Consider the following 16843-nt stretch of genomic DNA (forward strand, 5'->3'; position numbering starts at 1 on the left):
AAACAACGTGTTTACTCTCCAAAAATATTGTATTATTAAAGAACTTACATTCATCACATTTGAAAATAAAACATAACAAAGACGTGCCTTTATACAAGAACAGTTGATGTTTATGAAATTCATATGACAGGTTTGTTTATGTAATTCAAATGATAGGTTTGTTTACTGAAGATTTTTACACAGTTTAATGAACTCTATCATTTACGCAAAACAATAAGTAAGAAAAGTTTTAAAGGTTAAGATGTCTGTTAATAGCGCATGGCATTGATAGAATTATCAAAGTCGTTGCTATGTTTGTTCAAACAAGGCATTTAAGATATCAATTACTAAGTGTGCAATCTGATATGTTTTGTCACATGCAGAGATTAAACCTTTGTTTTGTAAAGCAATACTTGATAAATCAAAAATAGTTACCTGTACAGGTAAGCCATAGGGGGTCAGGTAACATGTGATAGAATCTCTTTAAATGTTCATCAATTAGTCTACTGTAACAGAACAACCGTTGTATTTGACAGTGAAACAAGTGATTGATTTCTAATTAACAAAGTAGTACTAAAGCATACCTAAGTGGATGTTACGATCTATCCAAGTTAAGCAAGTGATTGGTTTTAAAGAGTTAATGGTTCTTCAGCATCCCAAGAGGACTAAATGTAACACTAGATATTCTTTATAAGAGGGAAAAGTGAAACAAAACAGGAGGATTATAAAATAGACGTCATTACTGCAAGACATTTTTGAAAGCTAAATAGTATACTGTAACAATGAGCGACAAGGACCACAGTTTTACAGATTTTGATATGTTCAAATCAATGAAGGTAAGTTCTTATATCTGAAAAAAATTCTTTATGACATCAGGCTTATTACAATAAAAATAAGTTGGTACTTCTTTTTTTAATTGAAAATGTAGTGAACATATTCATTCAATTGATTAATGTATGAGTGTATCATTTGTGAACTGTTTCGTTTATTGTAGCAGAATCGAAATTCGCTAAAAATACATGAAAATTACATTTGAGAATTTTTGGCTCTACTTAGTTGAATTTGTATTACTTTCTCGCCAAGGCTTAACAACGCATCAGTTGCACAAACACGGAAAATGCATATAAAGGTATAATTATCCAGTTTCCCTTCTTTTCAATGAGCTCAATTACACTCCATCACGATAACGAAGTGATAAATATACAGTTGATTATTTTTTTCATTTTAGTAACAAACTTTGCATACATAGTCTTATTTTTATTTTTCAATCATTTGGGGTCTTTTTTTATTATCAGTATCATAAAATGTTGCTCGTTTTCCAATGTCCTATAGAGTTATATGTCAATTTTTTGTATTTTGTTCTTTTTGTCTTTCCTTTAGTTTATTGTAAGTTGGTCCAACTTTAATTAGTAAAATATTGTTTAATGTGCCAGATTTATATTTTGATTTATAAATCTGATTAATATCATGTCTCATATTTTACCTCCCCTAAGATATAAGACAATACCTTTACTTGAACTGTATAGACCAATCAGTGGTTATCTGTGACCTTCTATACAACTGGACGGGTGCCGACTAAGCTGGATACTTTAATAGTGCAACGGTTATCAAACATCAAATACTCATTCAAAGGAAGATGGTCTACGGTGTTTTTATCTAGTCCAATATTTACGTCTGAAATCACAAATATAAAAACATATTGTCATTCAGCAGTTTTAATATTGAGTCTTAAACGCACTTTAAAACAATTTAACTCATCTGAAATTTAAGAAAAATTCCTCTTTTATATAAACAGTTGTTATGTCATGCTGGCACTGAAATCGAGATCTAGATAATATAGTGTTTATCATCTTGTTACCTACATGAAGACTACATATGTTGGAATAAAGTTACTTAGTCAAACTTATTTTCAATTATCTCTTTATACTTTAATCGTACATACACGGAAGACACATTTAAAGGTATCATGTTTTCTTGCGTCTTAACAAAGTATTAATAAAATAACCAATTGAGTTTTCTGTAAAATCTATAAGCATGGTTAGTCTTTCTTGATTTTAACTGTTAAATCTACCTCATTACCACAAAACTGGCGAAAAAGTAAAGTCACAAAAATGCTTAAAACAACTGCTTATGTAAAAATTGCATATAATCAGAAGTTCATTACCAAAGACTGTAACAAAGAAAACCAACATTAGAAAGCAAATACCAAATAAGCAGAGCCAATCAGAAAATTCCAGTGGTTTACTAAATTAATCCTGCATATGGATACTGTGACGACTTGTCTTTTTCCATTAAGAAGACTGTATGCTGCGTCCTATTCGCATCTGCTGTTTTTTGTGCCGCTGGTGTTTCATTGAAGTACATCATATTCATAATATATGTATATATAAAAACACATTGAAAACAGTATTGGAAACAAAAAGATGTAGCAATTACAATACCCATAATACCATTAAGGTTTCTGTATGCCACGGAAGACCAGTTATATCAGAAGAAAGCTGCTTAATTACATTATGCTTCCCTTATCACCATGATACGAATCTCAAACACAAATGTACAACCTTTAATTTACGATACAGCAATAAAAAACTATACGACTTACATCCCGATAATTATTACTTCGTTTTACTTCAGTAACAAGTAGGTTCATTTTAAGGTGAAATCATGGAAATGAAACTGTTTTTTATCTTAAGATATTTGTAACAATCGACTTAAATATTAATTAAAAAACTTATTTATTGATAAGGGGTTTTGTTCTATGTTTTGTATGAATCACTATAATACGAAGGAATTTTTCTCCAATACAAAAACACCCAGTAACCTATTTCTATTTAGATAAAAGACCATATCATAAAGCGGTGTTCCTTTTATTTTTGAACATTTATGGGATTGCTATCTCCAGTACAACCAACCAATACTCAGCCTACCTTTCCTATTTTAACAGTGACAGATATATTTAAAAAAGAAAAATGAAATATTCCAGCATGACAATCAATATGACTATCAATATAATACTTAAAAAAATTCCTCAAGATTTGATTTCAAAATTGCTAAATTAAGGATAAACTGTCATTCCCGTTGTCTGGTTGGTCATCACGCACGTTTGGTTTTTACCAGTTTTAGATTTTTGTTATCAAGCTTGTTGAGTTAATACAATAACCAAACTGTCAGTTATAACCTCCAAGGGTAAATTATATTTCATTTTATTATTTTAATGTAACGAAATGGTTTCGTTTGATTGTTTTGCAAACAATAGATATATCTATTGATCGAAATTGTTTTGTAACAAGACTCTATGATATTGCACTTTTAAAACATTCAGCAATTCGTCTTACGTTCTATTGTTCAACACAGAAAGTACTAGAAAATAGTTCAATGACGATTTCAAAGGATGAATAATGTGAAAAGCTTGTAAAGGATATATATTTTATTTACGTCATATTATTATGTCATTTTGAACTGTGACATTATTCTAATAGCATAGAAATATGTAGAATAAGACCAAGTTAAAGCAGTACTGACAAATAAATAATCCATACTTTGATATCATATAATTTAGAAGCAAATATTACCAAAATCCCGATTTCTTGATTTTCTTTATGTATGCAGGTTACATATTTTTTGGCATTTCATTTCAATATTTTAAAAGGGATCTAACCCTAAACAAACTTTAAAGTAATTGTGTAACTTTGTCTATCCCTTCAAAACTTCAGAGAAAAAACAATAAAAAATATTTTAATTTATTATTTTTTTTTCTCACTCATGTAAGAAATTAGAGAATACGTGACTGAATAACATTAAAATATACAATCAATACTTGATTTCCGTAGTTTTAAGATGCTGGTATCGATTACTGGAATAAGGAAATCAGCTCTTTACTATTCATTCATAAAATGTTCTAAACACTTCAATTAAAACCCACGTAAGATTAACACATTTATTATACAGCAGAGTTTGTTCTCATTAACAAATTCAATTTTATTATATTAACCGAGTTACAAATCGGTAAAACCAAAAGTATCATTCTCTTAGTTGTTTTACTAAAACAAATAGTAAATAAATAGGTGTTATTATTCTTAAAAAATACGATGAATATCGCTGTCAACGAGAAATTATTGGGAGAAGGTATGAGTTTGTGAGTGTTACACAAGTTATTGTTAGGCAAAGGCCTGAGTTTTTGAGTGTTAGACGAAGGCATGAGTTTAGGACTAATATAGGAATTATTGTTGGGTGAAGACAGGAGCTGGGAGTGTTAAAGAAAAATTAAGTTCTTCTAATTCGTCTTAATGTTGCTAAAAGGTGTAAGTTTTGATTGGAATTAACCGTCCAGTAAAGATTGTAGTTAATGGTTTGTCAAAATATGTTAAAAAGCTTATCTCCATCTTTTTATAAGGAACGTGCAGTTGGTCTTTTTGTTTCTTGGAATTTCTCTCTTAGGTTTTGGTTCTTGTGTTTTTGTGTTTGTCTTGATCTTCCTTCAATATATATGTGTGTGGTTTTTTTTTATATATAAATGATACACATAATGTGTGGGTCTTTGCTTACTCTAAATCTTGTCGTTAGTTATATGTTAGACTTGGTTTAAGATATGGAATGTATGATTTGTGGGACGTGATATTTACGGGATGTGAGAGTTTTAGGTGTCTTGAAGTTTTAAAGATGTTAAATTATGCTGTTGTTTACCTGTCTATTTTTAGTAAATGTCTACCTTCATTTTTGGTAAAGATGAATTCTGACTATTGTTTACACCATTAGAGGTAAAAGATGAATTCTAACTATTGTTTACACCATTAGAGGTAAAAGATGAATTCTAAGTATTGTTTACACCATTAGAGGTAAAGATGAATTCTAACTATTGTTTACACCATTAGAGGTAAAAGACAAATTCTAAGTATTGTTTACACCATTAGAGGTAAAAGATGAATTCTAACTATTGTTTACACCATTAGAGGTAAAAGATGAATTCTAACTATTGTTTACACCATTAGAGGTAAAAGATGAATTCTGACTATTGTTTACACCATTAGAGGTAAAAGATTAATTCTGACTATTGTTTACACCATTAGAGGTAAAGATGAATTCTAACTATTGTTTACACCATTAGAGGTAAAAGATGAATTCTGACTATTGTTTACACCATTAGAGGTAAAAGATGAATTCTAACTATTGTTTACACCATTAGAGGTAAAGATGAATTCTGACTATTGTTTACACCATTAGAGGTAAAAGATTAATTCTGACTATTGTTTCCACCATTAGAGGTAAAAGATGAATTCTGACTATTGTTTACACCATTAGAGGTAAAAGATGAATTCTAACTATTGTTTACACCATTAGAGGTAAAAGATGAATTCTAACTATTGTTTACACCATTAGAGGTAAAGATGAATTCTGACTATTGTTTACACCATTAGAGGTAAAAGATGAATTCTAACTATTGTTTACACCATTAGAGGTAAAGATGAATTCTGACTATTGTTTACACCATTAGAGGTAAAAGATGAATTCTAACTATTGTTTACACCATTAGAGGTAAAGATGAATTCTGACTATTGTTTACACCATTAGAGGTAAAAGATGAATTCTAACTATTGTTTACACCATTAGAGGTAAAGATGAATTCTGACTATTGTTTACACCATTAGAGGTAAATGGCACATGCAAACTTAATATCAGTGGAAAATCCCAAGAGTTTTCCAAATGGTCTCGTTACATTGAATACATACATACATACATCTAATAAAACTTTTTATTAGTTAGGTACCTTACGTTTTCACCTGTCATTAACTTTATGAGTGCAAACATTGCATGTTGATGGTGCTAGGTTCAAGCTAATATAGACTTAAATTATTTATTTAATTTGCAGAGCAGTTAAGCTAATCAAGTATAGGTAAAGAAGAACCACAATATACAATCTTTGCTTATATCGGTTGGTTTTATAGTTACTATAGCGACAATCGCCTGCTGCAGGCACACATTGATTCTTTTATAAATATGTAATTAGGTATTAAGTCAAACGTTCGGGGTGGTACTAGTCATTTGTGGGTACAATTCTGGTTTGAGGCGTTTTCTGTAAATATGCTGTGAACATAATTCTCGGCATGGCTTCAGTTCTACATAATAATTATGTAATGGATAACACAAATGAATTGAAGGTATGCTTTATATGTAATACTAAAAAATAATGAGGGGGGAAATGCTGTATATGTCCACATTTAATTGATTCCGATTAATGCTTTGAACAATAAAAAAAAGTTGTTTAAGTTGCAAGTAATGTTTGTTTTTTTGAAGATAAATGAAATAATGACCACAATATTATATGTAATAATAATGATGAACAGTTACTTTTCGTTCTAAATATACATTGACATTTACTCTAGATATTAATAGCTATTTGATCAAATTAGATTTTCTTTACAGTGTTAAATACACTACAATCAATCATATCAATTTTTCGTCTTAAAAATTAAATTGAAGATATCACCTCCCGTTGTCAAACAGTGCAAGTAAATGTTTTGGTGGGGGCCCCACATAGATTTTTAATTGAGAAAACAATTCATATTTTACGTTTTTTAAACAACATTGAAACTTATCAAGATAAAAAATTTATTGTGCGTCTTTGAGGGGACTAAGATGACATGTTAGGGGTGATTTAGTTCAGCTATTATTGATATAATACGCAATTGTTCAATAACATTATTTATACTCTATGCACTGTATAACTTTATTTTTTTTCAACTTTCAAAAAGGTAGGCATATATGTTTATATTATCAGCAACATATGTCTCTGGTATTATCCACGAATATCGTTTTTGACATTTTTTTTTAAGTTTAATTGTTTGTGTAAGAATTCAATCTTGTTATATCGCACTAAGGATAAAAATACATAAAAAAGCAAGAAATAATTATACTAGTGGCTGTGATATTGTTTATATTTGAAATCCATGGAACGCATAGACTATAACATGCCTCTCCCTTGTTTCATTAGAATGTTTTACCACTTAAAACTTCGGAGACATAGAGGGTGGATTTTATTTGCTTTGATGCTTTGGTTTAATCAAGAAAAATCTAGAACTTCGAGTAAATATGTTTTAAAAGTAGAACTTGGGTTGAATAGGTTTAAAAAGCGTCATTATATTAGTTTTAAATTAGTGTTCAAAACGATAATCAACACGGTGGTTTTAAATTTTTTTGCACATATTTCTTAAAATTGAATATCCCATTAAACGAAACCACATCAAAAGACTAACATTTGACAAGTTCTTAATTTTCCGTAATAACACATACTTTATATTCATGTTTACTTTATTGAATTAGTTTAGTATATATCATGAATTTTAATGCAAAGAATAAACAGTTTGAGTTGATATGTATTAAAGTAGATTCAGTGTGTCATGATTGACAAACTAATCTGTGTGTTCAAACCCACAATTCTAGAGTTTAAGAAGATATTTAAACAATTAATCACCATGTATCATTTGTTTTAGTGTCTATTTGTATCTGTTGGCAATGCTGTTGTTAGGAAATAGAATAAAAATTAAAAGATATAATATACAAAACAACAAGAATTGTGCAATATGTTTTTCGTTTTAAATACGAATTATCTTGCATGGTAATAAATAAGGAATCGGAGTACATATAGAGCAGGTTAACTTTCCGATAAACATGAGATCATTGTCGGGTACCTTTTTTTAGTTGCATTGTATGTTTGTCGTCCTTGTAATACTAAGTATAGTTGGATTAGTAATGTTTAACGCAACAATAACAACTTGATTGTTTTTTTTTCATCTTTTACTTGGTAAACAAGCATTGTCCTAAGTACATTTTGTATCAAACGGGGACGCTTAATACTAAAAGTGTGCGAACGGTCCACCCTTGTAAAACCATGTATCTGTACAAAAAAATTTTCCATTCTTAAACTTCGTGTACTTTTAAAGCTAAAACGAGAAAAATAACGAGTCAAAATAAAACTTTTTGTTTTTAATATCCTTGCGCATTACGGTAATGTTGTCCTGGAGATAGAGCAATTGCAACCATGCATGTTGCGTTTCATTGGGGTGTAAAACATCACTCTTTTAAAACCAAGTGATTGTTGTCCGCCATGCTATATCAAAATTATGGAATTCGTTTGAAACATCTACATGTATGAAAATATTATTAGTTAATAATATGTGTATACTATACTACATTGTCTTTTTTGCAGGAATTGAAAAGTGTGTACGTTGACGACGAACAAAAGAAAATGAATCGCCCCAAAACCGCCAAGGAGACATTAAGTGACACAGTTACAAATGTAAGTGTAAATATTAAACTCAAACCTGAGTAACGAGCTTTATCAATTACGAAAGAGATAGGGATCTAGAGAAAACGGACCATTGAATGTATAAGTTAAAATTACGGGTTTTTTTAATTCATGAAAGAAAAAGCCAGTTCGTTTTCATGAGCTAAAACAAATAATGAAAATTGATGAAATATTGATGATATATTTCTTTATGATTTCTTTATGTCTATTTTTCTTTTGGAATTCATTATAATTTAAATGTGAAATAATTGAATAGATTGATCAAATGCGTCATAGGCACAACAACAAAAAATCCAGCTAATCGTCCAATAGATTAAAACATTATTCATAGAATAGACAATACAGAACGAGACGACCTTCAACAAAAGAGCAAAGATGTAGTCTCATTTTCTACTTAATCCTATTTTCTTTTATAATAATTTTTCAATATAAAGATTTCGCTTTTTATACTCTGCATTTATACTAATGAATAAAATCAATATAATGACACTGGTACTGCTGTTTTACAACTTGTTTTCTTATTACTACCATGACCACGACCAATGTAAAGTATTTTATTGTGTACATTAAATATATAAAATAACCATCTAGCTGTCACTTTAAGTATAAATGTAATAAAGAAATGATTTTACATTCAATTCAAATTTAAATGAAATCTGTTCAATGTGAATTTAAGTTCAATGCTCTTTGTTACTTATAAATCATACATGCAAACTGTGTTGCATATTATTTCAATGAAATGACATTGGATTGTTGGTAAACAAATTAATTCGTCCCTTAAGTCCTTCTCACACAAATGATTTAAACTAAAATGGTAAACATATCAAATTATAATCCTTAAGAATACATTAAATTCAACTTATTTTATATAAATGTATTTGGAATGTATAGAACTTATACAAAAAATTACAAATAAAACATAATACTTCGTACTTATAGTCTGTCACACTGACCTTAGATAGCACTGATCATAGTCTAATAAAAGAGCATGGGAAATTTAATCAATTTCTTTAACAAAAACTTATAGAATAGTAACAGAAGAAAATGTCGGTTACATTCATATTATTCCTTCCCCCCTAAATTGCAAGAAATAAATTTATAATTATGAGTCATACAACCCATTTCATAAAGACGGACTTCAAATCCATAAAAGTGAATACCATTTATGGTTTTTAGATTATTACATTATGATTTTCAGGAAATCAAATTTATTATCTATTATATTAGCCTCTTAAATGTTCTCTTAATACACGATGTCATAATATCCAAACTTAGAAGCTTTCCATATTTATTATAGCATTTCAAATAGTTATATAAATTGTATCTCTGTATTGAATCGGTCGATGAAAATATCACTATTAATTCTATTGTAGATACGAAATGATTCCAGAAGATTTTATAAGTTTGTAAAAAGTCACATTCGTATAAAGCGAGGAGACCGAGACACAAAGGTCAAGGAGATATCTATTATACCGGAAGAAGATGGTTCGACATGGGCAAAACGATCAGTAAATAGCGCCGCCTCGCGGTCAAGTATTGACTCTAATTTATCTTCGGACAGTCATTGTAGCAAAGACAGTTACGATGCTATTCATGACATTGACATTGAGCATTACTCGTCAGATGTGGGATCACCGTCATGAGAGAGACAATGACATGAAACATTACTCATCCGTCCTGAGACAGAACAGTGGAGAGGCAGTAGCAATGCAAACGGATTACAAAACACACCTCGTACCAACTCTAGTCAAATGTACATATTTCATCACCATGGATAAATTACCTGTTTCTGATTAAACAGTAATTGAGTCAAAATTAATACATATCTGTATTTTCTTTAAATAATTGAAAGAAAAATTAGTCATTATTCCATTCAACTTGTTATTGAAACTTTCCTTGCTAGTAAATAATACTTGTATGCGACTTTTATTTAATACTTTGCGATAAAGTTTATTTTTTTTAACTTTAACGCATTTCAAATGAAACACCATGAGTTAAGACGATGTCTCACATGTTTCAAATCGTGCAATACATTTGCATTTATTTATTTAATTCGAATACTGTTTGTTTTCATCTTTAATTTTTCTTCTCATTGTTATGCTGTGAAGTGCTAAATGTGAATATCAGCTGTGACAAACATAAGTAAATCAGTTTTAAAAAATGACGAAGAAAGGCCGTGTAGCAAAAATAAACTAAAGGTTATACGGAAAGAAAATTGTATTCGATGACCATTCTAAGGCATAATGATAGATTTGATTCATATTAAAAATGGGGTAACATAGAGATTAGAAATACCACTGACGAGTTATTCACATTAACAAATTGCGACAAAATCATTTTCGATATCTATATGTATACAATAGCATGCTCAAGAATATTGCACAACGCAATGCTTGTGTTTTATTTGTTACATATCAAATTATATACTCCTAATGCTAGTATCAATACAGACTCCTTTCAATTTTAATTTCGAAAGTCAATATATTAATATAGAAACCCAGCTAAAATCTTAGTTAGACTGGATGTTATTCTTTCTTTTTTTAAGAATTACGAGTCTTTGATAGAGCTAGTCGAAACGAATTTTGAAAAATCCAAAAAATCCAGATTGATACTTTTTTTTAAATTTTCGAGCTTTACTTTTTTCTCCGTCAAAATAATCTAAATGTCAAAAAATCAGGAAGAACAAGAAGCACACTAAACGTGGTTCAGATAAAGGGATCCCATACAAAATATAACATTATAAATGTGTTTTACATTTAGTTTGTAAATATATTCTGAAGTCTTCCACGTATTACCATTGCAAATTGTGATTACTCTGTTGAAAAAGATGATATATATTTTTGAAAAATAGCAAAGTAAAATCTTCCTTTGTGCCATGTATACCATGTATAAGAACAATCTATCTAAGGAAATATAGACTTAAGATCCACTTTAATATGCATGTAAAACAGTTGCTGTATGCAGTGAGTGCAATGTTATTTTTTTGGGTATGTATTTACTGCAATTGATCAGCATCAATATTTGTAAAGACACCAGTACCCTGTTTACCTCGTTCTCTTCTGTTTCATCAGATACGAAATGCATTGCAAAGTTGATACCCGTCTATTTACATACAGCTTATTGTGTTGTTAGATTTTATATTTTGTGTTAGACACAGAGATGTAAAAGGTCATTCAATTGAAGTTATAATTGTTTGTCAAATTATTGAAATATTGTTATTTGCATATCATTTGTTTGATCGAGGAGTGACATATATGAAAACAATAAATTATAAGGATAAACAGTCTTATATTATGTTTATTTCAAACCCATTTTAACTAAATTAACATTGTCTATGAAATTAGATACAGTTCTATAGTTTAATACGCACATTTGACACGAATTCTGGTATCCCGGTATTCATTTAAAATCTTTTACAGGTTATGTTGAAAGCTGCTTTATACCTTGCGGCCCATTAATCTTTTTCTTGATGGGGTGTCTAAATTTAATTTCTATTTCATAATAATCCTGACTTCTTTCTATATTGTGCTTTGGGTTCCATTTTAGACATATTCTTTGACTTGACAATTTCCAAAAAACGATACTAAAATGACACTCAAACTTTATAAGTCAAAAATAAACTGACAACGAGTCAAACAACAATATTCAAAACACAAAATAGAGCACTAAAGACTGAGCAACCCGAACCAAGACAAAAACTGTTGGTGATCTAATGTAAAACTTGAATTATTTGATGAAGAATGTTTATTGGCTTAGCAGGGATAAGTACTTTTAAAATTGTTGTTAGATTTCCTTTTTTCTTAAATTGCATTGAGACAAAATAACGGGTTAGTAAAACTTGTTGAAACTCTTTTTTTGTTGTTCATATAAACAGTACGCAAGCGAAGAAGTTTATGATGAAAAATAAAATATCACTAGGAACAAATTCTTCCAAAAATATCAGTCACGTTTAATGTTTCCCCATTGCAACATCTAAGAGGTTATTGTCTCTGATATGTCCTGTACAATAGTGTCTTAAAACAAGTCTCCCTTGTCCAAAATTATCTAAAATAAACACTGCATAGTTTCAATGTTTATTTGACACTTATTTTTATTTAGAAGTGTTTACATAGTTGTTAAAACAATACATGCGACATTTAAAAATTATCAGTAGCATAGATAGAAAGACATCCGAAACAATCGCCCTTTAAACATGAAGGTTGAACAAATCAATACTCAAATAAAGATGTTAGAGTGCCACTTTGATATACATTACCCATACGTTATTGAAATTAACCTGACGAGTGTCTTGTGGATATACTTTAGACTATCATTATTCAAATAAAAAAGGCCGGGTATCAGGGTGGGAAAAACATCCGATTGTTGATATAAATACAAACTATGTTCTCTTTTGTGTTACCCTTCAACAATGAGAAGCAGACATCTTTTGTTTTCTAATTTGATTTTGTTTTGCATTTGTCATGGCATGGCCTTTGATAGCTTGCTATGTGGTATGAATTCCCATTTGTTGAAGGCCAAACGGTGACTTTTGCGTCCTCTGGTATCTGCATCTCCTTATTTTCATGTTTATAACAGATTTCTAGTGCAAAAAAAAAAAAGAAAAGAAAGAAACCCGCTGGTACTATGTTTACAACAGTCTTTACATCAAAGCCAATGTGTTCAACATTTCATATAAAAAGAAAATGAGATAACTATGGCGGTACTTCTGAACTGTGAAACTAAAAGACAGTTTTTAAAATATGAGGGAAGTTACACACTACTCTATACTTCACAACTTTTTCAAACTTTGGTGACTGCTTAATTTTATATCTGGACAAGTAAGTCACTTGTTGCATCTATTATACATCTGTACTTAAATAATATACCATGTATGTTCATTATGTGTCTCTATACCATTGTACTTTGTTTTACGGGAATAAAAGGTATATTTCACAGGGTTTTATATATTATTAAATTAAATGAATAGTGATTTGGATTATAGCATGCAATATATATTATATCTACATTCCTGATCGCATAAAGACATCGACACATTTTCATTTATATAAAAAAGGAAACATGAAATAGTGACAGTTCAATCTAATTCAAAAAATAAAGTTCCAATTAAGTTTCAAATGTTGAAATAAAATATACACTGGTAGTTATGTTTAAAGGAATTATTGATAAATAAAAATTCATTGCAATATTAAATATTCACTTAATATATTGGTAGATACCCCAGGATGAATTGATTACAATAAATTGTCCACTTAACAATGTTCACTTAGCAACATCCTATACCTATATACAATGTAGGTCTAAATCTTTTTTTTTGTGTCAACAAATAAAACTCTTGTTATATATTAATTTTAGTCTACCGTATTCTTTTATAAATAGAAAGGTGAAATATATATCTTAGAGTAGGTATAATGTTGAATTGTAATTTATTTTACAAAGAAATGTAGTACAGAACAGAATTTGCTCGGTTTACGATATTGTCATTATCTATCGGAAAGTTGCAAGGTATTATTTACCCCCATTCTGATTATGATATTGTCTGGTAGGATTGTTTCTTTTTAGTTGAAACGAGGATAATACACATTCAAGTAAAAGTAAAACAGACAGAAGCCAAACGACATAGATAAAATATAATTGACTTCTAAAGGGGATTATAGGTGTAAACAGTTGACAAGCATCCATATTTGTTAAAACAAGTTATACATTGCACTTTAGTCGAACCAAGTAAGAACATTTAACAGAGCAAATACCCTAAGTCTCGAGTCCAAATATTAAATAAAAGCAAAAGTAGTATACCGCTGTCCGAAATTCATAAATCAATTGAGAAAAAAACAAATCATAATTACAAACCAAAACTAAGGGAAACACATCAAATATAAAAAGAGAACAACGACACAACAAAAACACAACACTAAAATGCAACACACACAGAAACGAACTATAATATAACAATGGCCATTTTCCGGACTTGGTACAGGATATTTTAAGAAGAAATAGTGGGTTGAACCTGGTTCTGTGGTTAGCTAGACCTCCTGTTTTTATAGCAATGTTAAATAAAACATTAAAATTACACCATTACATGACAGGGCTACAATACAAATTATATAAATGGAAGAACATACAGGACAGAAACACTAAAATAATAGTACCTGGCTTATAATTTAATACGCCAGGCACGCGTTTTGTCTACACAAGACCCATCAGTGACGCCCAGATAAAATAAAAGCTCGAAAGCCAAAGAAGTACAAAGTTGAAGAGCATTAACAGAGACAAATTAACAAGTGTCTACGTCAGATAATAATGTAACAGACAATTTGCCCCCAGTCTAGCTACATTCAACGGTGACTAATTGCCGGCGTCACACATTGGCGTATAGACCGCCAGACGTACAGAGAAAATTGACAAAGTTGGTATACGTTAGTTGCACGCCACAGAAACGCTACGCAATCGTTAAACACGCGTTGCATAAGTTTGAAGTACGTCGAAATACAAAGGTATACGCTTGGTGAACGCTACAACTCGAATAAATTTGTATGCAGCATAAAAAATTTCATCCAGCTCAAGCATGTGTCTACTGTATACTTGTACGCTACACGCACGTTATACATACGCTACAAGCGCGTTTAACGCGCTACACACAAGTTTGAGACACGTTTAGGGCACGTTGTATACGCTTCGAGATCGTTCGACTTTAACTTAAACGTATGCGGGTGTGTTTGCAACAAACACCCCATAAGAGAACGTCCAAGATACGACCGGGACGCGTCTCAAATACGTTCAAGAAACGTTTTTCCTTTGTAGCGTGCATTCCATCTACGTTAGACAAACGCCAGGCATACGCAACCATACGTTTCTTGAACGCCCGATAAACGCTAGGTACGCTTCTCGTACACCCAATACACGCGTAAAGCTCGTTGTGCACACGTTACAGATACAATTGACAGATTGAATGCATCCAAAATTACTAGCGTATTGGCAGCGTACATGATTTTTTAACACGCCCGGCGTACATCGGAGTTATACGCTTATGTGTGACGCCGGTATTAGTGAATGGATTAAAAGAGAAACAAAATATACCGAAGAGACATCCAAAAACGTAAGTTGAAAATAAACTTACAACGCCATGACAAAAAGATAAAAATATAAAAACACGCAAGTAACAATGTACACAACACATCATAGAAGAATAATGACAGAGGAACACGAATCTCAACAAATATCGGGGTAATCTCATGTGCTCAAGAAGGTAAGCAGATCCTGCTCCACATTGGATCACCTGTTTTAATGACATAGACAGAGGCAAGTTGGCCCGAGTCTAGCTAAGTTAAAGAATTCGACAGAGATGGTCAAATACAATTAACATCTTAATCTTAACGACAGAAGAAAACAGACACTGCGGGAATCTCTGACGAAATTAAAGACTATCAAGTGGGCAAATAAAAAGTAACACGTCGAATAATTGTTTGACAACATCATGTCAAAAAATAAAACACTGAAAAGAATACCAACAGTCCTCATAATTATGAATTGAATGTCAAATATTGAGCAAAAAGAAACCCGTCAAAAGTTAAGCCGGAAGTGGACTGGAGTTACGCTACTGGCACACGTCGTATTACTTATTGTGAGGGGAAATTCGGTATAAAATCGCATTCCTTATCAAAATTTACCAGCAAAATCGTTGTAGCCACGAATAGTGTAAGATATCTGTTGTTAAAAGTGACGCAGATATTCCAAAACCAATAACCAAATCATGGTAGAATCAGTAAATTTTTCGAAGGGGTATGTTCAATTTGATGGTTTGGAGCCCTTATTCCAATATATATAGTTCCGTGCTAGCAGCAATTCTCTATCAAGGTAGTCATAAAAGGAGACGAAAGCCTTGCACAATCGTTCCAAAAGGGAAACATATACTATTACTCCATGCGCATGTTCAGTGATAATGTTGCTACCAAAGAATGGAAAATTTTGAAAATTGAATTTTTTGCTGTTGTCCTTAAAATTGCATTTTAAACCTATCCCCATTGTCAATGCTATAGTTGTATTCTAAGATACGAAGCAGACTGAAATGTGCTCTTTATTCAGGGAGTTTACTCTTTGAAACATAATTGGAACAAACAGTTTAAAAAAAATAACGAAAAGACTTTTGACAGAAAAGGACATTTTATCACAACACTTTATATCAGCATTTAGATTTGGATTAAAATAATAAGTTTTGCTTTTTTTTTAGATAAAAAAAATATCTACATCTCCTAGTTTGTTTACATATTTTCTTTAATCACAATGAAAGACTGCGTATGTTTGTTTGATTTGGTTCTAATTGAGATGGTGACACGGTGATGACTGCTGTACCCCTCTTTTGACAATTTTACCTATTATGTCTGTTTTGTTCAAGCACCGTTGTAAATATAATGGAATTGAATGCGACTGTCATACGAGTGAGAGCTTTAGCGCAATAAAACCACCAGGTTCAATCCAACATTTTCTACATTTGAAAATGCCTGTACCAAGTCAGAAATATGACAGTTGTTGTCCATTCCTTTGATGTGTTGTATCATTTGATTTTGC

At 30.8% G+C, this 16843-nt stretch overlaps 1 protein-coding gene across 2 annotated transcripts; it reads left to right on the forward strand.

The window, feature by feature from the left end:
* The first annotated feature begins 341 nt into the window (after window positions 1–341).
* Window positions 342–11564, forward strand: LOC139513697 (uncharacterized). Of its 2 annotated transcripts, none has more exons than XM_071302412.1 (3): window positions 342–815; window positions 8183–8272; window positions 9655–11564. In XM_071302412.1, the coding sequence occupies exons 1-3, from the start codon at window positions 762–764 to the stop codon at window positions 9922–9924; spliced, it is 414 nt and encodes a 137-aa protein (XP_071158513.1). In that variant the 5' UTR covers window positions 342–761; the 3' UTR covers window positions 9925–11564. The 2 variants fall into 2 exon arrangements, with proteins under 2 accessions (XP_071158513.1, XP_071158514.1); XM_071302413.1 differs by lacking the exon at window positions 342–815 and adding an exon at window positions 5999–6134.
* The last annotated feature ends 5279 nt before the right edge of the window (window positions 11565–16843 follow it).

Source organism: Mytilus edulis, chromosome 2 (assembly GCF_963676685.1).
Source record: "Mytilus edulis chromosome 2, xbMytEdul2.2, whole genome shotgun sequence".
NCBI classification, from domain to species: domain Eukaryota; kingdom Metazoa; phylum Mollusca; class Bivalvia; order Mytilida; family Mytilidae; genus Mytilus; species Mytilus edulis.

Coding starts and splice junctions, on each gene's coding strand:
- LOC139513697 (XM_071302412.1), top strand. CDS start 762: ATGAGCGACAAGGACCACAGTTTTACAGATTTTGATATGTTCAAATCA. Junction 816..8,182: donor ATATGTTCAAATCAATGAAG/GTAAGTTCTTAT, acceptor TCTTTTTTGCAG/GAATTGAAAAGTGTGTACGT. Junction 8,273..9,654: donor TAAGTGACACAGTTACAAAT/GTAAGTGTAAAT, acceptor ATTCTATTGTAG/ATACGAAATGATTCCAGAAG.